Source organism: Anomaloglossus baeobatrachus, chromosome 11 (genome assembly GCF_048569485.1).
Source record: "Anomaloglossus baeobatrachus isolate aAnoBae1 chromosome 11, aAnoBae1.hap1, whole genome shotgun sequence".
Lineage (NCBI taxonomy): Eukaryota > Metazoa > Chordata > Amphibia > Anura > Aromobatidae > Anomaloglossus > Anomaloglossus baeobatrachus.
In genome coordinates, this window is record NC_134363.1 from 32,598,429 (window position 1) to 32,623,637 (window position 25,209).

Genomic DNA, 25,209 nt, shown 5'->3' on the forward strand with positions numbered 1-25,209 from the left:
GTGAAGACCCTGAGGCGACCTGAAGGTGAGGGGCTTCACATCTACAGACCTCAAACCAGACCCACCGTCCACCAATATATCAGGACAAATGCTGTGAAAAAACTGGGAAGTGTTTAAAGGGGTTGTCTAGGCTGGCAGTGTGAGGTCACGTGACCAAACGTATGTGATTTGCGTCATGTGCCAACTAGATAGGTGCAGTTTCAAGCGAATTGAGAGAGGCCGGGATATGTCTAGTTGGAATGTGGCCAGAAGTAAGCAAATCACATACTTGTGGTCACATTACCGCTGGCGCTGGAGATATCTGATAGCGTGCATTGTGCGCACTGTGAGGATTCACAAATCTGCAGTCCCATATAGTGACTGCAAACCTGAACTCCAAAGCCTTGACGATCCCTTTAATAGAAGCCTAGACCAGTGACACTAAAACCTTAAACGGTGTTAACCAGATTATATGACAACCCCCATAAGGCTATGTTCACATTATGTCTTTTTCAGGCGTCTTCATTCCACCTTGATCCGGCCTGAAAAAGCGCCAAAAAAATGAGCATAATTATGCGGAGCAATGTGAGCCGGACATTGTTCACACGTTCAGTCTTTTGTTACTTTTAGTCTCTGTAAAGGGGATATAATTTTGGTTAAAGCCGCGGTGGCCCACACTTTAAGATGATATTTACAGGATGTGTGTCTTTAAATAAATTCTGGAATTTTCCACAATGGTGAAACAATGGAGGATAGTTCAGGTTATTGTCCCGGTGACTTTCACTTTCACTGTGACTCACAGGATTATTTACTTTCAGTTTTGAGTCGTTGCTATAAAAGGAAAATGCAACCAGAGGAAAAGACAGACGAGCGGCGACCGGAGAGAGAGCAGTGCTGTACGGTGAGGACCGGTACTCCGCCATACTGGGCTTTGTCTTGGGCTCTGACCGGTCTGTGGGAAGGAGATGATCACACCCATCATCCTCACATTTACCCTGGAGAGGATGAATACTTCTATATAATCAGGGCAAGATTACAGCATGGGCAAATAAGAGCTTGTACTTCTGTGGGCACTGCTATATAGCTGCTATATGGCGCTGTTATTATGTGGGCAATGCTATATGGCTGCTATATGGCACTGTTATTATGTGGACACTGTTATATGGCTGCTATATGGCACTGTTATTATGTGGGCAATGCTATATAGCTGCTATATGGCGCTGTTATTATGTGGACACTGTTATATGGCTGCTATATGGCGCTGTTATTATGTGGGCAATGCTATATAGCTGCTATATGGCGCTGTTATTATGTGGGCAATGCTATATGGCTGCTATATGGCACTGTTATTATGTGGACACTGTTATATGGCTGCTATATGGCGCTGTTATTATGTGGGCAATGCTATATAGCTGCTATATGGCGCTGTTATTATGTGGACACTGTTATATGGCTGCTATATGGCACTGTTATTATGTGGGCACTGTTAGCTGGCTGCTATATAGCGCTGTTATTATGTGGGCACTGTTATATGGTTGCAAAATTGCACTGTTATGTGGGCACTGTTAGCTGGCTGCTATATGGCACTGTTATTATGTGGGCACTGTTATATGGTTGCTATATAGCGCTGTTATTATGTGGGCACTGTTATATGGTTGCAATATTGCACTGTTATGTGGGCACTGTTAGCTGGCTGCTATATGGCACTGTTATTAGCACTGTTATTATGTGGGCACTGTTATATGGCTGCTATATGGCACTGTTATTATGTGGGCACCATTATCTGGCTTCTATATGGCACTGTTATATGTCTGCTATACAACACCGTTATTATGTGGGCACTGTTATATGGCAGCTATATGGCACTGTTATTATGTGGGCACTGTTATATGGCTGCTATATGACACTGTTATTATGTGGGCACTGTTATATGGCAGCTATATGGCACTGTTATTGTGTGGGCACTATTTGGCTGCTATATGGCACTTTTATTATGTGGGCACTGTTATCTGGCTTCTGTATGGCACTGTTATTATGTGGGCACTGTTATCTCGCTTCTATATGGCACTGTTATTATATGGGCACTGTTATATGTCTGCTATACGACACCGTTATTATGTGGGCACTGTTATATGGCAGCTATATGATACTGTTATTATGTGGGCACTGCTATATGGCTGCTATACGACACTGTTATTATGTGGGCACTGTTATATGGCTTCTATATGGCACTTTTTATATGGGCACTGTTATATGTCTGCTATACAGCACCGTTATTATGTAGGCACTACTATATGTCTGATATATGGCACTGTTATTATGTGGGCACTGTTATATGTCTGCTATACGGCACTGTTATTATGTGGGCACTGTTATATGGCAGCTATATGACACTGTTATTATGTGGGCACTGTTATATGGCTTCTATATGGCACTTTTTTATATGGGCACTGTTATATGGCTGCTATATGGCACTGTTATTATGTGGGCACTGTTATATGGCAGTTATATGGCACTGTTATTATGTGGCCACTGTTATATGGCTGCTATTCGGCACTGTTATTATGTGGGCACTGTTATATAGTTGCTATATGGCAATATTATTATGTGGCCACTGTTATCTGGGTGCTATATGGCACTATTATTATGTGGGCACTGCACATAGCCAGCTTCTGCCCTGTATGGAGCACGCTGGTCCATACACTCGCATGCGCTCCATGATATGTACAGAAGTAACCTGGGTATGGAAGGGGCGAACACTAATTACCATACATTACAGATCCCTTCATTATATACCCCCTTAGATGCTTAGATCAAAAGCATCTGTAGCATGTAAAGCGTTTAAAAGTACTACAAAGTAATTGCCAGTGTCATGAGTATGTCACGGCCTGATGTGATCTCCGGGGGATCAGAAAGTCACAGTGCATTGTGGATTGCAGAGTTGGGGCGTATTTAATTCCATCTGGTACTGAAGGGGTTAAGGTTCATTTCTATCCTGCAGTGATCTAACAGGCAGTTGTAACATTAGCTGCAGTCACTCCCTTTTTCTACAAACATCCGCTCCTCACTCCTCCCTATGCCGGCTATAGCTCATACCTATGCTGTCCATGTTGAAACAGTTTGTCTGTGGTGTTGTTACTGTTGCACTGCAGCCGAGCCGGAGCCACTGATCATTCTAATGTCCTATAATGTCTTTATTCTGTCTTATATAAGAAGAAGAGGAAAAAGAAGAGGAAGAAGAAGGACGCTCCTGACGATGGCTCCGCTCGTCCCGATGCAGCAGCCCATCTGCCTGATAGAAAATGTCGAAGGGAGTAAATTGGTTTTCAATAAAGAAGCCGAGAAAATCCTTCTGGAAATCTCCCAGCCGGTGGTGGTGGTCGCCATCGTAGGAAAATACCGAACAGGAAAGTCTTATCTCATGAACAAACTGGCCGGGAGGAGAACGGGTGAGTTATAATGGTCAGCGCCAAACATGTGAAGAATGTGTGAGCGGCGGGGCACGGGTGCTCATTTTTAAGTGCAGACATTCTTTCTATGGGAGGATTCATAAACATTTACATTTCTGTTCCTTAACGGTGAAAAGAGGAAATGATGCGGCTACTTCCTCTACAGCAGAAGAGCGCTGATTCTCAGAAAGATTGCACAGCAGAATTGTGAGCGCAGCTCTGGGGTATAATACAGGATGTAACTCAGAGTCACTAATATAATGTATGTACACAGTGACTCCACCAGCAGAATAGAGAGCACAGCTCTGGAGTATAATAAGGAGGTAACTCAGGATCAGTACAGGATCAGTAATGTAATGTATATAGTGACTCCACCAGCAGAATAGTGAGTACAGCTCTGGAGGATAATACAAAAGGTAACTCCGGATCAGTAATGTAAACTCCCTGACAGATGTTCTGTCGCTTATCCTTATGTAAATAAAAGCTTATAACCTGGCTTTAATTTCATCCATTGGTTTTATAAATTACTCCCAAATCTGGTTTAGGTTATGAAAATAAAGTTGCTGCAAATCTGAAATATTGATCATTTAATGAACACAGAAAGGTCAGATTTTGGCAAGACAAAAGTTTTGTCGCATTGTCATATAATGCACCCAATCCTAGTTTACATCCTCACCTGTGCTCACTAAATGATCGGTTAATTACTGGGTGTGTATAAAAAGAAACCCAGCACCCCAGACCTTCACTTGAACTGTAACTTGACCTTATGCCAAAAATCCACCCTGCGACCAAAGCCTTGATTATCAAGAGGCTGAAGACCAGATCCACTGCAGAGGTGGCTGCACCTTTAATGTGTCTCAGCGTCAAATACAAAGAATTAAGAAAAGATTTGAAGAGACTGGAGATGTTTTTGACAAGCCCAGGTCCGGCAGACCCTGCAAGACAACTTCTCAGGAGGAACGTTTGTTGATTAGAAAATCCAAAGCCAGCCCCTCTTCCACTGCAGCAGAGCTCCAACAGGCCTGGTCATCTCAAGTCCCTGTGTCAACTAGATCAGTTTGTAGGATTCTGTTTTGAAATGGCCTCCATGGTCGAATCAGAGCCCAGAAGCCGGCACTAAACAAAAGGCAATTAAAAGTCCCACAGCCTGCTAAACAGATGGACGTTGGAAAAGTGGCAGAAGGTGGATTTCTCTGATGAATCTTCAGTTGAATTACACCACAGCCGCCGCAAATATGGCAGGAGACCTACTGGAGCCTGCATGGATCCAAAATACACCCAGAAAACAGTTGAGTTTGGTGGTGGAAAGATCATGGTCTGGGGTTACATTCAGTATGGGGGTGTGCAAAACATTTGCAAGGTGTAAGGCAATATCGATAGCCTAAAATATTAAGAGCTATTAGCTACCTCTTACATTCCCAATCATAAAAGGGGTCAAATTCTGCAGTAGGATGGTGCTCCATCCCATACATCCACCTCTACAACAAAGTTCCTCCTGGCAAAGAAGATCAAGGTGCTCAAGGACTGGCCATCCCAGTCACCAGACATCAGCATCATTGAGCATGTTTGGGGTAGGATGAAAGAGGAAGCTTGGAAGACAAAACCAAAGAATCTAGATGAACTCGGGGAGGCATGTAAGATGCATTATCTGCTATTCCTGATGACTTCATCAATAAATTGTATTAATCATTGTTGAACCGCATGGATGCAGTCCTTCAAGCTCATGGAAGTCACACAAAATATTAAATATGGCTCTAAAAGCACCACAACTTCATTCACCAATGTTATGCAACATATCTTTGTATTAGAAGTTAATTATTTGTTTGCATTTCACATTACTTTCTGTGGGTGACAAAACGTTTGTCTTGCCAAAATCTGACCTTTCTGTGTTCGTTAAATGATCAGTATTTCAGCTTTGCAGCAACTTTATTTTCATAACCTAAACCAAATTTGGGAGGGTTTCAGCTTTCAAAAGAGTAATTTATAAAACCAATGGATGAATTTAAAGTCAGGTTATAAGCTTTTATTTACATAACATGGATAAGCGACAGAACTTCTGTCAGGGAGTGTATGTACACAGTGACCGCACCAGCAGAATAGTGAGTGCATCTCTGGAGTATAATACAGGATGTAACTAATGGTAGGTATAATTGTTGAGATGAGTGATTCTTCTGCTCTTTTATTCTACAAAAATAAATTGTTTTGTTATAAATCTCTCCAGGTTTTGCTTTGGGATCCAGTATCCAGTCTAAGACTAAAGGGATCTGGATGTGGTGTGTTCCGCACCCTGAGAAATCCGGACATACACTTGTTCTTCTGGACACGGAGGGACTGGGAGATGTGGAGAAGGTGAGTTACAGGCACTTTCTTGTCTCCTATCGGTCAGACATGGATCCATCCCCTCCTCTGTCTTCCTCTTCCCTGACCACTGTTGACTTTTCCTTTTTTCTTGTTCTGTAGGGCGACTGTAAGAACGATGCCTGGATCTTCTCCTTGGCGGTCATGTTGAGCAGCTCCTTGGTGTTTAATAGTTTGGGGACCATTGATCAACAGTCTATGGAGCAGCTGCAGTATCCGAAATACACTTGTTTAGGAACATATTTTTATTTACTTTGAAAAATGATCTATCAATTACCAGAAATATGTAATATATGTTTACCTGGTGTAAATGCCGCTGTTCTCCTGAATCCGATGTTGTTTTTCTTTTGCTCCTGCGCCTCTCCATTCCTGAGATATGACCCCTTCTTTTTTTTGTATGTAATGTTAGTCTTTTTAGCCAACTGGGCATAGTTCTGAAGAACACGCCCACAAAGAATAGTGGAGGATCACGCCTACTTGGCTAGAAAAGATTAGATTCTTATAGAAGGAAGGAATGGACATATCTCAGGAACGGAAAGTCGTAGGAGCAAAAGAAAAACAACTCCGGATTCAGGAAAACAAGTAAAAAAAATATATATGGTAAGTGACAGCTTCTTTTTAAAGTGAGGGGAAGTATAAGACGTTGCCTGGGCTCTTACTCCAACACATGTAGGCATCTTGGAGGGTGGGAACAACCAATTGGTCGCCGTCCAATAGAGTCCATGGGCTCTGTCCGGGATTTGAAACCAGGACCTCTCGCATCCCAAGCGAGAAGCCTACTACTAGACCAATGAAGGAAGTGATGTCGCCTGGGGTCTTCCTCCAATGAACATATATAGGCATCTTGGAGGATGGGAATGACCAAATGGTTGCCATCCAACAGAGTCCATGGGCTCTATCCGGCATACGATCCAGGCACCTCTAACATCCCAAGTGAGAAGCCTACCACTATAGACCAATGAGAGGAAGTAAGACGTTGTCTGGGCTTTTCCTCCAATGAACACATGTAGGCATCTTGGAAGAAGGGAACGACCAATTCCCCGTCGTCCAACAGAGTCCATGGGCTCTGTCCAGGATTTGAACCCAGGACCACTTGCATCCCAATCGATAAGCCTACCACTAGATCAATGAGGGAAGTGACGTCGCCTGTGCTCTTCTTCCACCGAACACATGTAGGCATCTTGGAGGATGGGAATGACCAAATGGTTGCCATCCAACAGAGTCCATGGACTCTGTCCGGCATTCGAACCAGGGACCTCTCACCTCCCAAGTGAGAAGCCTACCACTATAGACCAATGAGGTGAAGTAAGACGTTGCCTGGGCTTTTGCTCCAATGGACACATGTAGGCATCTTGGAGGGTGGGAACAACCAATAGGTCGCCATCCAACAGAGTCCATGGGCTCTGTCCGGGATTCGAAACCAGGACCTCTCGCATCCCAAGTGAGAAGCCTACCACTAGACCAATGAGGAAATGACGTCGCCTGGGCTCTTCCACTGAACAAATGTAACAGAGAAAGGTAGAAACCGGGTTCTTCAAAGCCGCGCCAATGATCACCAGCCAAAGGATCAGATCAATGAAGCTTTATTGATTCATTCAAGCATACATCAAATCCTGATTTGATGTATGCTTGTATCTGATGGTCCTGAGGAAGGGAGCAGGGCTCCTGAAACGCGTAGACCGATGCAACAATAAAGCTTCATTGATCTGATTCTTTGGCTGGTGATCATTGGCGCGGCTTTGAAGAACCCGGTTTCTACCTCTCTCTGTTATCTGCCGCTTTGGGTTGCTGCTGCCGTGGTCAAATTTTACGTGCGATTACAGTGGTTGTGACTCTCACAACCACATTTGGTGAGTAGTATTGCTCCCCCATCCTATATCCCTACATACAAGGGTAAGACCCTATTGTGCTTTATTTTTCCACAGCTTCTTATATTACTGAACAAATGTAGGCATCTTGGAGGATGACAACAACCAATTGGTTGCCATCCAACAGAGTTAATGGGCTCTGTCCGGGATTCAAATCCAGGACCTCTCGCATCCCAAGCGAGAAGCCTACCACTAAACCAATGAGAGGAAGTGACGTCGCCTGGACTCTTCCTCCAATGAACACATGTAGGCATCTTGGAGGATGGCAGTGACCAATTGGTCACCGTCCAATAGTGTCCATGGGTTTGTCTGGGATTCGAACCAGTACCTCTCACATCCCAAGTGAGAGCCTACCACTAAACCAATGAGAGGAAGTGACGTCGCCTGGACTCTTCCTCCAATGAACACATGTAGGCATCTTGGAGGATGGCAGTTACCAATTGGTCACCGTCTAGTAGTGTCCATGGGTTTGTACAGGATTCGAACCCAGTACCTCTCACATCCCAAATGAGAAGCCTACCACTAGACCAATGAGGAAGTGACGTCGCCTGGGCTCTTCCTAAAATGAACAAATCCAGGCATCTTGGAGGATGGGAACGACCAATTGGTCGCCATCCAACAGAGTCCATGGGTTCTGTCTGGGATTCGAACCCAAGACCTCTCGCATCCCAAGCGAGAAGCCTACCACTAGACCAATGAGAGGAAGTTTGTTGTAAAGTGGGTTGACTTAAGGCCACGTCACACATAGATGTACATCTTTGGCAGATCTGTGGTTGCAGTGAAATCATGGACATATTGTTCCATTTGTACACAGCCACAAACCTAGCACAGATTGTCCACAATTTCACTGCAACCACAGATCTGCCGCAGATTTATCTGTGTGTGTAAGAGGGCCTTTAGATTTGTAATTATCAGTGTTGCTGTGAATATAGAAAAATTTTGCCTCCATCTTCTACCAGGTGAAAATCCCCTTCCCTTAAATGTTCATGATATCTTAGACACAAATCTAAAAAGACCATTCCATGTGTGTTACTGAGAACCATTCACACATGGCAGGTTTTCTATCATGTTGCAAAATTTGCAAAGGATTTTCATTGCACATGCAAAATCCATGGGAAACAAATTGAGACAAAATTTGCAACATTTCTTACTAAATCTGTTGCCCATCCACAACATTTTTCTTAACCGCACCGTCTCCCAGTTACGTGACTGAACTGACCAAACTGATCAAGCTGAAATCGACTACGACAAAAGAAGACACCGGGGAATATAAGAGATATTTCCCGTCATTTACCTGGTGCGTCCGAGACTTCACTCTGATACTGGAGAAGGATGGAAAAGCAATAACGGAGGATGAATATCTGATGTCTTCTCTGGAGCTCAAGAAAGGTAATGGAGAGAATTTGTAGAACTTGTGTTTTACTGTAGAAGAATAGTGCGTAGGGGAAAGAAAAATGATACTTACCTGTCGGATCAGCACTCCAAGTCACCAGTCAACACTGTGTCCTCCACTGGTCAACAACCGGAGGGGGTTTCACAAACGCTGATTGGCTGCAGCACTGGTTCAGGAGGTGATTATGAATTTGTTTTCCCCCCTTTGGATAAATTAATAAGGGATCATCAACCAGTAGTGATGGGAGAACTTGCAGATATCCGGTATTGGTGGGACTAACCGGACTTAAAAAAAATAAAACGGGTCCGGCCCGGAATTGATCGCGGATACCTGGCCAGACGCCGGTCCCCATATAAGTCTATTGTGACCAGAATCCGACTATTAAAAATTCTGGTAGAAGGGATACGGGGATTGGAGCAAGCGGCTGTAGTTACTGAGGCGACGGAGCGGCTGTACACTGCTCCCGCGGTGGCTCATTCATTTCCAGGGCCTCTCATTTACCTATATGCATATGCACTGCTTTCCCCGCCCACAGGAGTCTGTGATTGGGTGCAGTCAGACACGGCCTCACCCTAAGTGACAGCGTGTCAGCTGCCTGCTTCCAATCACAGTCCTGGTCTGCACGTCTATCATAGTATCAAAATAAATAAATTTAAAAAAGTAGCATAGGGTTCCCCCGTATTTTGATACCCAGCACAAATAAAGCATACCGCTACAGGATGCAGGCCCCAGCCATGCGCTTATCTTGCCTGTGTATCAGAATAATAGGAACTGCATGCTGCTTTTTTTCTAAATTATTTAAATAAATAATTAAAAAACAGTGTGCGGTCTCCCAAATTTGATACCCAGCCACGGTAAAGCCCGACAGCTGGGATCTGATATTCTCAGTTTGGGGAGACCAATGGTTATTGGGCCACCCACAGCCTAAAAATAGCAGCCTGCAGCTACCCAGAATTGTCCCAACCACTAGATGCGGCAGTCCCGGCACTTTAACCGGCTCTTCCTGATTTCCCCGGTGCGGTGGCAATCGGGGTAATAAGGGGTTAGTAACAGCCACAGCTGTCACTAAGCACTAGATTAGTAATGGCAGGCGCCTATGACACTCCCTTTTACTAATCTGTAAGTAAAAGTAAATAAACATAAACACCGAAAAAATTCTTTATTTGAAATAAAATACAAAAACCTACCCTCTTCCGCCCCTTTATAAACCCCAAAGCACCCAGGTCAAAGGTAATCCACAAGAGGACCCATGACGATTCCAGCTCTGCTACATCTGAAGTCACAGAGCGCGATCATAGAACATAGAACCGCCCGCTGTGAGGTTTAGGTAGAGAATGATTGAGCCGCGCAATCAGCGGGGACGTCAGTAAGGTAATTTGCGGACAAGGCAGAAGGTTCCCATGGTCCTTAGCCTGTGAGCGCAGGTAACTTGACCTCAGGTGACCTTAGTAAATTCAGTGACCTCACCTCAGGTGAGACCTGCATCTCCTGGCAGAAAATCACATTTTTTTGCCAAGAGATGCAGATTTGGTGCTGAACTTTTTACACCATATTCCTGCACCCAATCTACACCTCCTGGCAAAACAACCCACATCATTACTGCATCATACCTCATGCGGTTTTGATGTGTTTTTTTTTTTACAGGAGGTTTAGATTGGGTGTATGAATATGGTATAAACATTTCATTACCAAATTTGCATCTCTTTGCCCAAAAATGCAAAAAAAGGTTTTAACGCCGTTTCGATGGCATTTTTCTACCAGGAGGTGCAAATTTGGTGTTGAAATGTCTACACCAAATTTCATCACCAAATTTGCACCTCCTGTCAGAAAAAAACCCACGTTTTTCTGCAATTTTGGGCTAAGATATGGAAATTTGGTGAAATTTTTACATCATATTCAGGCACCCATGCACCCTCCTGGCAAAAAAACCCCAAACGCTTCAAAACCACATGCAGTATGATTTGGTAGTGATGCGTTTTTTTGGGGGCAGAAATATGGTGTGAACATTTCCGCACCAAATCTGCATCTCTTGGCAGAAAAAAGCAGTTTTCTGCTTTCTGTGAGTGTCATGGTGGTATTTGGCGCTGTTCACACCACAGACTCTGACACTCCACACTGTGGCTTCTTAGTGCACAGTCGGGCACGGACATCGACCAGCTGTGTGCTCATTAGTGATCGGGCTGGCAAGGGTTAATCTCTCCTAGCCTACTGGTTACTGCTATGACCACATGATATGAGAAACTGATAAAAGCTTCTCCCCTCCTTTCTAAGATGGTGGAAACTGACTTCCTGTGCCGACTATAGCTTTGTGCGATACCAGTCCATGTGCTATTGTGATCCATTTGCTGGTGAACTACAGAGTGCTGTTTGGTGTGTTGTGGAAATTCTCTTGTTGTCTGTTTATTTCCACCCTGCTCTTTATTTCCTCCTGATCACGTATTGTTTAATACCTCTGTGCATGATTGCTGTGAGATAGAGTTTTGGTTTCCCCGTTTGTCTATTTGTGTTGGTTTAACCGCTCCTGTCTCATCTTCCCTGCCTTCACTTACTCAACTATATCAACACTTGTTATTTATGTCTTTAAGGCTCTGACAAAAAAATCAAGGATTATAATTTACCCCGCGAGTGCATCCTGCACTTTTTCCACGGACACAAATGTTTTGTATTTGACCGTCCGGCCTCAAAGAAAAAACTGCAAATACTAGAAGAATTAGAAGAAAGCGAATTGGAAGAAGAGTTTGTGGAACAGGCAACGAGATTCTACAGTTACATGATACATCACAGCCGCGTGAAATCCCTCGCTGGAGGAGCAGAAGTAACGGGGAGAAGTAAGTAGCATAGTATGGCCTGGATAAGTATGGACACTCTGCTTCGAAAAATCCATCTAAAGTTTTGACAAAAGGTGTCTCTAACTTTGGCCCAAGTTATAGTTGTCATATGCAATCTGTCTGTGGTAGAAGAGATGCCGAGATGGATTGTGAGAAGTGGGGGGGGCTTTACTTTATCTCTCTACAGAAAGAGGGGGGGTCTTTGTCTCAGTACAGGAAGTGGGGGCAGTTATTTGTCTTTGTACAGGAAGTGGGGCAGTTCTTTGTCTTGCTACAGTAAGTGGGGGCAGTTCTTTGTCTCTCTAGAGGAAGTGGGGGCAGGTCTTTGTCTCTACAGGAAGTGGGGCAGTTCTTTGTCTCTACAGGAAGTGGGGGAAGTTCTTTATCTCTACAGGAAGTGGGGGCAGTTCTTTATCTCTACAGGAAGTGGGGGCAGGTCTTTGTCTCTACAGTAAGTGGGGGCAGGTCTTTGTCTCTCTACAGGAAGTGGGGGCAGTTCTTTGTCTCTCTACAGGAAGTGGGGTCAATTCTTTGTCTCTCTACAGGAAGTGGGGGTGGATCTTTGTCTCTGTACAGGAAGTGGGGGTGGTCTTTGTCTCTCTACAGGAAGTGAGGGCAGTTCTTTGTCTCTCTACAGGAAGTGGGGTCAATTCTTTGTCTCTCTACAGGAAGTGGGGGTGGATCTTTGTCTCTCTACAGGAAGTGGGGGCGAGTCTTTGTCTTTACAAGAAGTGAAGGCAGTTCTTTGTCTCTCTACTGGAAGTGGGGGCAATTCTCTGTCTCATTACAGGAAGAGGAGGTGGGTCTTTGTCTCTCTACAGAAAGTGGTGGCGAGTCTTTGTATCTACAGGAAGTGGAGGCAGTTCCTTGTCTTTCTACAGGAAGTGGGGACAGTTTTTTTGTCTTTTTACAGGAAGTGGGGGGGTCTTTGTCTCCCCAGGAAGTAGGGGCAATTCTATCTCTCTACAGGAAGTAGGGGCAGATATTTGTCTTTCTACAGAAAATGCAGGCAGTTCTTTGTGTCTTTACAGGAAGTGGGGGCAGTTCTTTGTCTTTCTACAGGAAGTGAGGGCAGGTCTTTGCCTCTCTACAGAAAGTGGGGCAGGTCTTTTGGTCTTTTGTTCTCTTGATTCTCATCCATGCTCGTATAATATTAAATATATGAATTTTGTTTGTCTGTCCCAGTGTTAGCCGTTCTTGGGTCCTCGTACGTGACGGCAATTCAGAGCGGGACAGTCCCCTGCATGGAGAACGCGGTCCTGGCTCTGGCGGAGATAGAAAACAACGGAGCTTTACAAGATGCAATGTCCAAATATCTATGTGACATGGACAAACAAGTCCAGAAGTTCCCAACCGAGACACAACAAGAGTTCCTGAACATGCACATGGAGTGTGAGAAAGTGGCCATCCAAGTCTTCATGGGACGTTCACTCAATGACAAGGATCAAAAATATCAAAGGAAGCTGAAGGTCAGTTACCAGAATCAGAAAAAAGCCCCCCTCCAATTTTTAGCCTCCATTGCACCGTTATAAATAAGTTCATCCTTGAAAACTGGTGGCTCCAATAAGCAAAAATTCTGTTTCCTCCTGATTTATGAATTTACAGATATCACTATTCTTAAGGGTACTTTACACGCTGCGATATCGGTAACGATATATCGTCGGGGTCACGTCGTTAGTGACACACATCCGGCGCCGTTACCGACATCGCAGCGTGTGACACCAATGAGCGACGATCAACGAGCACAAAATCGTTCAAAAACGGTGATCGTTGACACGTCGCTCATTTCCTTAATATCGTTGCAGCCACCGGTACGATGTTGTTCGTCGTCCCTGCAGCATCACACATCGCTATGTGTGACACCGCAGGAGCGACGAACCTCTCCTTACCTGTGTCCACCGGCAATGCGGAAGGAAGGAGGTGGGCGGGATGTTACGTCCCGCTCATCTCCGCCCCTCTGCTTCTATTGGCCGGCCGCTTAGTGACACTGCAGTGACGTCGCTATAACGCCAAACGCACCTCCCCCTTGAGGGAGGGATTGTTTGGCCGTCACAGCGACGTCGCTGACAAGGTACGTGCGTGTGACGCTGCCGTAGTGATAATGTTCGCTACGGCAGCGATCACCAAATGTCGCACGAGCGACGGGGTGGGTGCTATCGCGCTCGACATCGCTAGCTATAGCTAGCGATGTCGCAGAGTGTAAAATACCCTTTAATCTATTTATTTTAAACTTATTGATCTGTTTATTATAATTTTTGTCATTATCTTTATGTTTTGCTTCACCAATGAGAACAGTTGAATATCAGTATTCAGATGCTGTGTGTCCTTATGTATGGAGGAGGTGGGAGAGATCGCTATCGGCCAACATATATCTAATGTGTATGGGTGTAATGATCACTTTGGAATAGCGGGACTCCTAAGCTGTCCTTAATCTCAGGGATACTCCTGATGGTAGAGAGGTCTGAGTCTGCTTCCTGGCCCTGCTCTTGACCAGTCCTGATATGATTCCTCCACCCCCGAGAAAGGGATGGGACCGAAGTGTGTTGAAATCACAGATAAAGACAGACAAGGGAAAAACAAAACTCTGTCACACCACACGCACATACAAAGGTAAAGACAATAAGAGATTCAGGATTAAAAATGAGCAGGAAGGAAGTACAAAACAACAGGGGTAAACTCAACAACCGCACCAACTAAGCACAAAGTTCAGAGAGAGTTATGGACACCGCACCTCACAGAGCTATGTAGAATAAACTATAGCTGGCATGGGTAGAAGGATTCCACCCACATACATAGGAGGGGAGCAGATGTGATAGGTCTCTCCACAACATGTGATTAAAGGAGCAAGCAAACTGGCAGAGATTATCTCCCAGTAGCCTGCCTATGAATCAGCACATAACAGGTCGACGTCCGAGTCTACCTGTGTTGATCCCACACACCAGAGAAACCATTAGGCGGTGTGTCAGAATCTGAACAAAGTCCAATGCCGCCGTGACAGTCGGGGAAGTTTGTGCAAAATTCCATGTGACAACAGGGCTTTTAGTTTCAGAACACTTCTACAGTTCATCTTTACTCCCCTGGTCTTTGTCTAACTCACACTTTTATATCCCTGATGACACTATGGGATCTGTTCTTTCTCAGTTGTTAACCATTAGTCTGGTCTTCTCGGTCTGTAAAGCTCATGAGCCAAACCCTTATACATATGATTAAAAAGTTAAAACCAACAAACCTAACTCTTAAGCCCCCCCATGCACATTAGATGATTGTTGGCCAAACTCAACAATTTTCACGGGTTCGGCCATCCATCTGATGTGTTTGGGGCCAGGTCAACTCTTCTCTGACAGATTATCTTTTGTGGAGAGAAGGGTCCAGCATTTGGAATTTAAGATGGAGATAGTTTGATTCCAGAAGTATTCGGCAGCTGCTTTCTATTCGGTCGAATCGAGCAAACGTGTATGAGGTCCTCAGGAGAAAGCTGTCTACCAAATCATCAACCATCTTGTGTTTACGCCCTGCTTTACTTTACACCCATGATTTAAAACATTAATAGGGTTTCCTAGATAATTATGGAGAATTTCAATACATCATATCTCTTCTTTTTTAACAGGAGCTACTTGATAATAAAATGAATGACTATTCGACGAAGAATGAAAAGGCTTCAAGAGATTTTTGCAGGAAGCTTCTCCAGGAGCTCAGTGCCAATATGGAGAATGACATATTGGCCGGAAAATATTCCGTACCAGGAGGACACAAACATTATTTAATGCAGAAGCTTAATGTTATGGAAAGTTATAATTCAAGACCTGGAAAAGGTGTAAAGGTGAGTTTTACAAGAAGGAAAAAGGAAAAAAGAAAGTATAACAACTGTTGTATTGTAATTTAATGTGCTGTGTTCTTTGGACAACCCTATGCACATGACAATTCTTTTTTACATCGGCCTTCAGCTTGATCTCAAGCCATGAAGACTTGATGGATGAACGCTCTGTAGGAAGATTGGTCTTTTACATGCCTAGATAGGTTCACCAGGGTCTTCTCCTCCTAGATAGGTCCACCAGGGTCTTCTCCTCCTAGATAGGTCTACCAAGGTTTTCTCCTAGATAGGTCCACCAGGGTCTTCTCTACCTAGATAGGTCACCCGGAGTCTTGTCCGCCAAGGTAGGTCTACCGGGATCTTCAACACCTAGATAGGTCCACCATGATCTTTTCTGCCATTGCTTGGATTGTATCAAGCCATCAGGTTGCTGGCCTTCCTCTTTACCTTGTTCCTTTTATTTTTCTGACCATGATGTCCTTCTCCAGTAATTGCTTTCTTCGTATGATGTGTCCATAGTGGGCAAGTCATGGCTTGGTGATCCTTGCTTACTATGGACAGCTTAGGGCCTTAGGATATTTCACCCTCTCACCCGTCTAACCAATTTCACATTTCACAACCATAGTCTCTTGAAGTGATGCAGGAGTATATCGCCGAGAAGAAGGACATTGAAGCCGCCATTATTAAAGCAGATGAGACCCTGACTGAGAAGGAGAGACAGCTAGCAGGTGAGAGATGGGCAGTCATAGTGACACCTGCGAATGTCATGGACAGTGATGAAATGTTTGAACCACTGATGATTCTAGACGCACAGACTAGTCAAGCTATGACCTTACTGAGCCTCATAGAGCAGATGGTTGTAAGAGTCACTGTAAGGCGGGCTTTGCACGTTGCGACATCGCAAGCCGATGCTGCGATGTCGCACGCGATAGTCCCCGCCCCCGTCGCAGCAGCGATATCTTGTGATTCCTGGCGTAGCGAACATTATCGCTACGCCAGCTTCACATGCACTCACCTGTCCTGCGACGTTGCTCTGGCCGGCGTCCCGCCTTCTTCCTAAGGGGGTGGGTCGTACAACGTCAGAGCGACGTCACACGGCAGGCGGCCAATCAAACCGGAGGGGCGGAGATGAGCAGGATGTAAACATCCCGCCCACCTTCTTTCTTCCGTATAGCCGCCGGCGGTAGGTAAGGTGATGTTCCTCGCTCTTGCGGCTTCATACACAGCGATGTGTGCTGCCGCAGGAACGAGAGACAACATCGTACCTGTCGCGGCAGCGTAATTTTGAAAAGCGTACACCGATGATACGATAACGACGCTTTTGCACTCGTTAATCGTATCATCTAGGATTTACACACTACGATGTCGAAAGTGACGCTGGAAGTGCGTCACTTTCGATTTGACCCCACCGACATCGCACGTGCGGTGCTGCAACGTGCAAAGCCGCCCTAAGGGGCCAAATTGGTAACTTAGTCCTGAAGTTCCTTATTTATTGGGACCGGTTGCATTCCTGGCACCGTGATCTACTGTCTTATATGCACGTGGTAATACTGATTGGTAATTACCAATCTGTTTTTTTTAGAGGAACATGCGAAAGCCGAAAACGAGAAGAGAGAAAAAGAAATTGTGGAACAAAATAATAGAAATCTGCAACAACGCATGGACGATCAACAAAGGAGTTTTGAGCAACATAAATCAATGCTCATGGACAAGATGGAACAAGACAGAAAGATGATGATTCAGCAAAATGAACTGGTCATATCTCAGAAGCTCAAGGTAGAGTATTGTAAAGCTCAGTGGGATTTCCCAAAACTGTCCGTTCTGGTGCATGTAATTCATAAAATGGTAATTATTTTGTATCATCTCTCAGTACTGGTACTCAGAATACTGATTTATTAGAGTTTTATGGAGGTATCAAGTTGCCTCACAAAGTCTTTTTGGTGGTTCTTCATGGTCCTTCTACCAAAAATATCAGCAGTGGCCTTGAAGCTTCCTCTAAAGCAGTGGTCCTCAACCTGTGGCTTGGGAGCCACATATTGTTTGCGGACCTGTGATTTGTTGCTCGCAGCTGTCTTCCAGCTTGGTGCATAAGCAACAAGTCTAGTAAACAGCTATGAAGAGCAGGTCTCCAGGTGGTGACTTTTGTGAGTAGCTCCTCATAAAAGAGCAGATCTGAATGGGAGTAAAGTAAGAACCCCTGCATCTTGGTATACTGCTTTGGTATAATTCTGTGGAACAGTTTTGGCTGTCATCATACCAGTAACGGGGGCTCTGGGTGTCACTACTGTGGGGGGATGGAGGAGCTGGATGTGGCCCACAATCCTCTCTTAGAGCTGCATGTGGCTCATGAGCCTCTCTGAGCTGAATGTGGCTTGCAACCCTCTCTCAGAGCTGAATGTTGCTCACGACCCTCCTCAGAGCTGAATGTGGTTCACGACCCTCCTCAGAGCTGAATGGGGTTCACGACCCTCTCTCAGAGCTGAATGTTGCTCACGACCCTCTTTCAGAGCTGAATGTGGTTCACGACCCTCCTCAGAGCTGAATGTGGTTCACGACCCTCTCTCAGAGCTGAATGTTGCTCACGACCCTCTCTCAGAGCTGAATGTGGTTCACGACCCTCCTCAGAGCTGAATGTGGTTCACGACCCTCCTCAGAGCTGAATGTGGTTCACGACCCTCTCTCAGAGCTGGATGTGGCTCACGACCCTCTTTCAGAGCTGGATGTGGCTCACGACCCTCTCTCAGAGCTGAATGTGGTTCACGACCCTCCTCAGAGCTGAATGTGGCTTGCAACCCTCTCTCAGGGTTAAATGTGGCTTGCGACCCTCTCTCAGAGCTGGATGTGACTCATGACCCTCTCTCAGAGCTGAATAGGGCTCATGACCCTCTTTGAGCTGAATGTGGCTCGTGACCCTCTCTCAGAGCTGAATGTGGCTTGCGACCTTTTCTCAGGGCTGAATGTAGTTCACAACCCTCTCTCAAAGCTGAATATGGTTCGTGACCCTCTCTCAGAGTTGAATGTGGCTCATAACCCTCTGTCAGAGCTGAATGTGGCTCACGACTCTCTCTAAGAGCTGAATGTGGCTCGCGACTCTCTTTTAGACCTGAATGTGGCTTTCAAGGTCAGAAAGGTTGGAATCTCTGCTCTAAAGAGATCCAATCATTTCTACAAGACTATTAGAAAAAATGAGGGCTCCATTACATGTAAAAGTGGGATAATTGGAGTGATCAAAAGCTTTTGTTAGGTATCAGCTCAATTTATCAGCTTTGTTACTGCTTAAACATCTAGGCGGTCCTTCTACTGTTCTGCAGGGATGTCCTAAAATGTCACGTATACTGTAGCTGCAGGAGTCAGAGACATTCAGAGTCCCCATAGAAATGGCAGAGATGGTTTATTACCGTACTGTCTGTGTCTTCTGTATCTGAGCACTAAACAAGTTCTATATATGAAGTAATATAAAGCGCCTTCTCCATACACAGTGGTCATTTGTTTGCTGTGTATAGTGAAGGCGCAGGAGCTGGACAGACAGCTCTCATATACAGCCAGGAGGCTGGATGTCCCTTGTAACTGGGGCTAATATACCAGCCCCAGTTACAGAGGAAAAAAAGATAAAAATAAAAAATATTGAAATATTTAAATGTTCTCCCCAAAAATCTTTTATGGGGGGCACAATGTGTAAAATAAATGAAAAAAAAAAACATGATTAACAAACAAATACATAAATAATGAAGTAAAAATGCCACTGTCAATCCAAAGTACTGTTACTAGGAACTGTAAAAAAAAAAAGTCAAATCTATAAAAATAGTTTTTACAGAATTTGGAACAAATTTTTGAATGTATTTTGGTGTTGATAAAAAAAAATAAAATAATGAGAAAAATGGACATTAATGTCCCTTATTTATTCACCAATATAACCAGATATAAAAAAAAGAGAGAATATGACAGTCAAGACTTGGAGGGGATGTAAATATCCAGGTCCTGAACTGGTTAAGTAGTCATGTTTTTTAATTTTTTTTGTGTTCATAATTTTCTTTGCCTCGTCTTACTTTTGCTTTTGTGTCGACTTTAGGAGCAAGAAATGATGATGAATCAAGGATTTAATAACAGAATGTCAGACCTGCAGAAGGAAATTGACAGATTACGGGAGGCGAACAAACCAAAACCCAGAAGATGTAGTGTAATGTAATATTATATAAAAAAAAATAAGGAAAGCTGCCACCAGGTTTTCCTAACATAAGTTAAAGCCATCCCCCTTCTCTGCTCTATTACCGCAGTCCATCAACCTGTGTCGACGGCCATGCTGGACTCATTGTGCCTGACCTCGTCAGATTGAGGCCTGGAAAGTACCAGTGTGGGAGATTGGCTGGGAATCCCCGGTTCCGTCGACTCAGTTGACGGCCATGCTGAACCTGTGTATAAGTCCAAGACTGCATATGCCAAAAAAATATCTTATAGACAGTACTTCTGGCATACGGCGCCGTCCAGCGAGATGGGAGTCTTCCTTTTTTTCTCGGGTCCTCCTCAATCCCTGCAGCCGCCATCCTCCTGGCTTGATTCATGTGGATAACGTCATCAATATATCGCCGCCAGTCTTGTACCTGCGCAGTTGAAGCACAGGCGCTCTATTCTCTACCTTACTAAGGACAGTGCAAAGTTCTGTCCTGCGCATGCGCCATCACCGACTTCACAAGGTTAATTGGTGCCGGCACATTATTGGAATTTGGTCTGCCCTTTTGGCTTCAACTGCCCAAGTATTCATAGTGATAATGGATGACGAAGGACATTAATCAAGCCAGGAGGACAGCATCAGGGATTGAGGAAAAAACAAAAGAGAGTATACAGACAGGGCAGCTGCTGCTTTATGTGTGGTCCTGTCTGTACACTCTTTTGTGTCCTCCCCGGCCCAGTAGATGTAGTATGATCAGACCATGTTCCTGTATGGTCAGACACAGCCATTACACAGTACACAGCAGGGACACATATATAAGATTATCTCAGCACAGGGACGTTTTTGTTAAACTCATCCAATTGTAGAGATTATTATCATTCCAAGATCTATTACTTTGTTTAATCATGGTGTGTTTAGTTTACATTGGGAAAACCAGGTGACACGTTCCTTTTAAAGTCCTCTAAAGCTCTTTGTACAGTGGAGGTCCTCTACCCTGGACCCCATTGAACTGTAACTTTTGGTGCTTCAACATTGAAGGAGACTGGTCCCTCATTCTACCACGGTAGAAGATCAGAGCATTGTCCGCATGTTCCTGCCAGGTCAAATATTGATGCATGGACATTATCTATAGCGTAAAATAACACATTTTTCATGTACTAAGATTGTAAAAAAAATGAATAAAAGTAAACTATTAGAAATAAAAAAGAATAAATGATAAAAAAAATGCCTGGTGACTAGAGATGAGGACAGTGGTGTGCACTACCCTGGTTTGATATTCACTTTTGTTGCCATGTGGATTTCACTGCCTGGCACTCAGATGCTGATATCTTGGGCTTCTCTGGTAAACACTAGAGTAGAAGGCAAATGGTGAGCATTCAATGGTCATAGTTGTGGTGCTCAGTGGTAGAAAATGTGAACATTTTCAAAAAAATACCATGACATCACATGGAGGCTGGCCACCAGGGACTACATAAGATCATGATGCCGTGGGAGCATAGTTTTCACAAGAGACGCCCAGTATGCCGGCATTCAGGTATCAAGAAAATCAGGAAATGAGCTGGGTCTTATTTCAACTCAATAGAGTCCAGAAAGAGAACTTTTCAGGATCTGACCAAGAGAGAAACACATTCCTACTGTATGACAGTGCACGACATGTTGTTTTGTGTTACGGGCTGGAAAATATTCTGTTGCATACGTCTAAAGGTATCCAGAGTAGAGATGAGCGAACCCAAGGTTCATTGTTCATACCGAACTGACTTTACTAAAAAAACCAACAGATTTTGGGTGCTTTACGTATGATAATTACTCGCGTGAGTATGGCTGTGCTGCGGTACACTCAACGCTCATCCCAGTGCGAGCTGCTTGCAGTGTTGGATTGGCTCGCACTGGGGGTAACCGATTGGATCACCCAAAAACAAAATGGAAAAACCCTGCCTACCCGGCCCCGGAAGTGATCTTTTTATGGCTGGTGGTATGAGGGCTGAGACCCGAAATACCCTGTGACGCCCTGACAAAATCAGGTTGCCACAGCAGACTGCATCCATCTTCCAGATGCAGGACTCTCTCCTCCTTGCCTTCCAACACAACCCCACACAGGTATATACACCAACCACAAAAGCCTAGTCACCCCCCCAGGACTATAGAGACACACCAGTGGGCGGGGCCAGGCAGATGGTGACGCCCACCTAGGGATTCTGAGGTGTCAACGGGAGGGAACAACAGTTAAACAGTGTGCAGTTGAGTGGAGGAGTTGAGTGGAGACAGTGGAAGTGGGAGGAGTGAAGTAGTCGGGAGTTGTAGCTCCCGGACTACCTGAGCTGACTAGGTGGCAGACGGCAGAGGAGGGCCACAGGCAATGGAGATCCAGTGACGGGAGACCTTAAGTGGGCCGGGGCAGGGTTGTTTCCCACCGGTGCCGACAGTGGGAATCCGGTCCGGAGGCCATGCACAGTCGGGGTACCTAGACCCTAGGGCGAGGACAGCTGCAAGCCCCTCTCCAATTAACCAGCAGTGGACAAGATTCCAAGTCTTGTCCCACTAACAGCCCAGATAGAGCGAGATGGAAACCCAACGTGGGGGATAGGGCGTCTGCAAGTGCCTGCAAAAATCCCATGGGTCAGCTCTCACGGGCCACAGCTCCCACGGAAAAGTCATCGGGAGCGGACTTACCCCGTTTTATGCGAACTAGTCAACACACAAGACAACAATACCAAAGTGCAGGAGGAAGGGCCCCTGTTCTATCCACCGGTGTGCGGGACCCGAGCACACCCCTCCGGAGGCTACCGGTATCCGGCAGTTGGTTTACTATCTGGACTCTGTGTGATTTTATTCAAAACAGTGAGTACACCGGTATCATCCGGTCCAGCCTGCAGACTGCGTCCCAGCACTCCACCTACACCTGGGCCCCGGAACAACACCTCCCCTACCCGTGGAGGGGATACCATCCTGCTGCCCCGCTCCATCAGCCCCGGGTGCCCCAGACCAAGGCAGCGGCTGTGTCACTGACAAACTCTCCCCTGTAAATAACCCCTTTTTTTTCACTTGTGGGCGATGGACGGCTGCCCGAGCATCAGAATTTCATTTGTGTACTGACCATGATTAATTGCAATAAATAAAAGATATTTTTCAGATTTTTCTTTTTTAATCTTGAAAAATAAAACTGACAAACAGATGAAACAATGAAGAAACTCAGATCCAAAACAATGATGAATAACGCTATGCTAAAAATCTCGGAAGTAAGAATGAGACCAAACGGATGAAAATCCATTTTGAGGCTTTCGCATTGGGGACAGGGAAATTGGGGCACATTTACTGAGACAATTTTTGGAACAAGTTGCACCAAGAAAACAGTTCACAATATAGTCCTTCAGATTTATTTTGAAGATTAGAAACTTTTTTTCACCTAGCTAAACAGTTTTCTTGAGTGTCCAGAAATAATAGTGCCACCAAATTCGCCAGATTGATGAAGGGTGCCAGCATTTTGTTTTGAAAAACAAACAAATTGTGCTTTACTCATCACCCCTCCAAAAAATAGTGCTTTCCTCACCATCCCCCGGTCCACCGCTCAATTTCCTCCGCTGTTCCCATTGTCTGCTATTGGCTGCAGCGCTGACGTCATGTCAACAGCGAGTTTAGCAGCTATGAGAGACCCATTCTGTCTACACAAGCACTTCAGGCCCTCATGCCCTCAGCACCCGTTACATGATTGAACAGTCCCTTCCTGAACCAACACTCCAGGGCCTCGTCCTCACAGCAACACTTGCACAACCAGATGGTAACTGTGATGACTGTCACAAGGTGGCGCTAGACGCTACTGTACGCAGTAAATAGAGTGGTAGTCAGACAGGCCAGGATCATAAACCAGAAGGACACGACAGTACATGGGGGGACAGACAGAGATGAGGTTGAGGTACAAGCCGAAGGTCAGGATTCCAGGAGAGTACATACAAGATACAGGGAGCAGGCGAAGGACACGGTCAGGAGGAAGTCCGAGGTAAGAAGCTGGGAAGTCACAACAGAAACAGGGGAGGACAGTCAGAGATGGGTAAACTGCAGTCCGGAGGTAATAAACCAAGGAACACTGAGCACCATGGCAGCCATCAGCACTACTGTAACCAGGAAGTACGACTGGCGGTGTCCTGAGCTAACACACTCCCTAATGAAGCAATCACCAGGAACGAGAAGCATCTGAGAAAGCACCTCCCAGGACCAGCGTGAAACCCAGTGCTGTGAAACAACCAGCATAGCATTTGTGGCGCCCCTGAGGCTTCAGTCGCCACAGGGTACTGCGCCTCACTTAAGATACAGTATTCATCCTGGGTAAGGAGGAGATCATTTACCGGTGTACATCACAATTCATCATACACAGCCAGCTAGTGAGTTTCATAAAAATAGTGAGTCTGCCAGTTTCACTGACACACAGCTTAGTGGGGGGTTGGCTGTCATGGGAACGGGACTTTCCCAATCACTAGTTCAGCACCTGGGGGGTGGAGCTGGACACTGGGGAGTAAGGTTACACACACACACACACACTCAGACAGAACAGTTTCTCTCCTCAGTACACGGTCGCTGAGGGGAGAGCTTGATTGCTCCATCAGGACCGGCGCAGACAGGGTGCGGAGCCCTATGGTCGTGAAAACTTCAAGTCTCACCATCATAATCCGCAGGGCAGGGGGATTGCATGTCCCTTTGCCCATCTTAAGATCCCGGGGCACAGCAGCAGATAGAGCCAGGAGTCAGGATCATGGTTCAGCCCAACAGGGGACTCGCGCTGCCTGCTATACGGGACGGGAACTAAATTCATGACAGTAGTTTCTGAAGGACTACAGGTCACAGGGACTCATTTTACACAAGGCACAAGAAGGAAGGGCTCACTGTCCACAACACTGCGGTATTGGCCTCTGAACTATCCGGGATCGACTGCAACCCATCACGGTGGAAATCAGCACTCCAAAGGTGATGACATAAAAGTGAGTAAAGAGAACTTGACCGCAGCCTCTGTGTTGTCCCCATCATTGCCGGCGCCCCACGCCATAGACTACTACGTCCATCATCCTCCCTGGGGCCAAGCTCTACCTGTGGAGAGCTGAAACACCTGAGCTGCATTACCATCCTCTCCAGAAGAGCGAGAACCTTCACAGTGGCGGCTTTCCCCATGGCCGCATACCACAGGTGGCGCTACAAAACAAGTACTCCCAACATCCCCAACCCCTTCATCGTTTATTGACACCGATGGGACCACAGAACTGGGCCAGGCTGCCGTGACATCCCTCTCCCACACCGGCTCGGTGATGAGTATATCCCAGGCCCCGTGGGCACGTCACAGTCGTCCTGCAAAATGTTCTGCATCATAGG

General features: G+C 45.5%; 1 protein-coding gene across 1 annotated transcript; it reads left to right on the forward strand.

Annotated features, from left to right (window-relative positions):
* Positions 1–854: 854 nt before the first annotated feature.
* Positions 855–21,088, forward strand: LOC142257036 (guanylate-binding protein 1-like). The gene is made up of 11 exons (XM_075329091.1): positions 855–880; positions 3,196–3,428; positions 5,650–5,777; positions 5,889–5,998; positions 8,856–9,043; positions 11,633–11,875; positions 13,061–13,344; positions 15,483–15,695; positions 16,312–16,414; positions 17,269–17,462; positions 19,756–21,088. Exons 2-11 carry the CDS (start codon positions 3,236–3,238, stop codon positions 19,870–19,872), a joined length of 1,773 nt encoding a protein of 590 aa, XP_075185206.1. The 5' UTR covers positions 855–880; positions 3,196–3,235; the 3' UTR covers positions 19,873–21,088.
* Positions 21,089–25,209: the final 4,121 nt, after the last annotated feature.

Excerpts from the sequence above, each read along its gene's own strand:
- LOC142257036 (XM_075329091.1), top strand. The coding sequence starts at position 3,236 with ATGGCTCCGCTCGTCCCGATGCAGCAGCCCATCTGCCTGATAGAAAAT. Across the intron at positions 5,778-5,888 it reads GACTGGGAGATGTGGAGAAG|GGCGACTGTAAGAACGATGC; the intron begins GTGAGTTACAGG and ends CTTGTTCTGTAG. Across the intron at positions 15,696-16,311 it reads GACCTGGAAAAGGTGTAAAG|TCTCTTGAAGTGATGCAGGA; the intron begins GTGAGTTTTACA and ends TCACAACCATAG.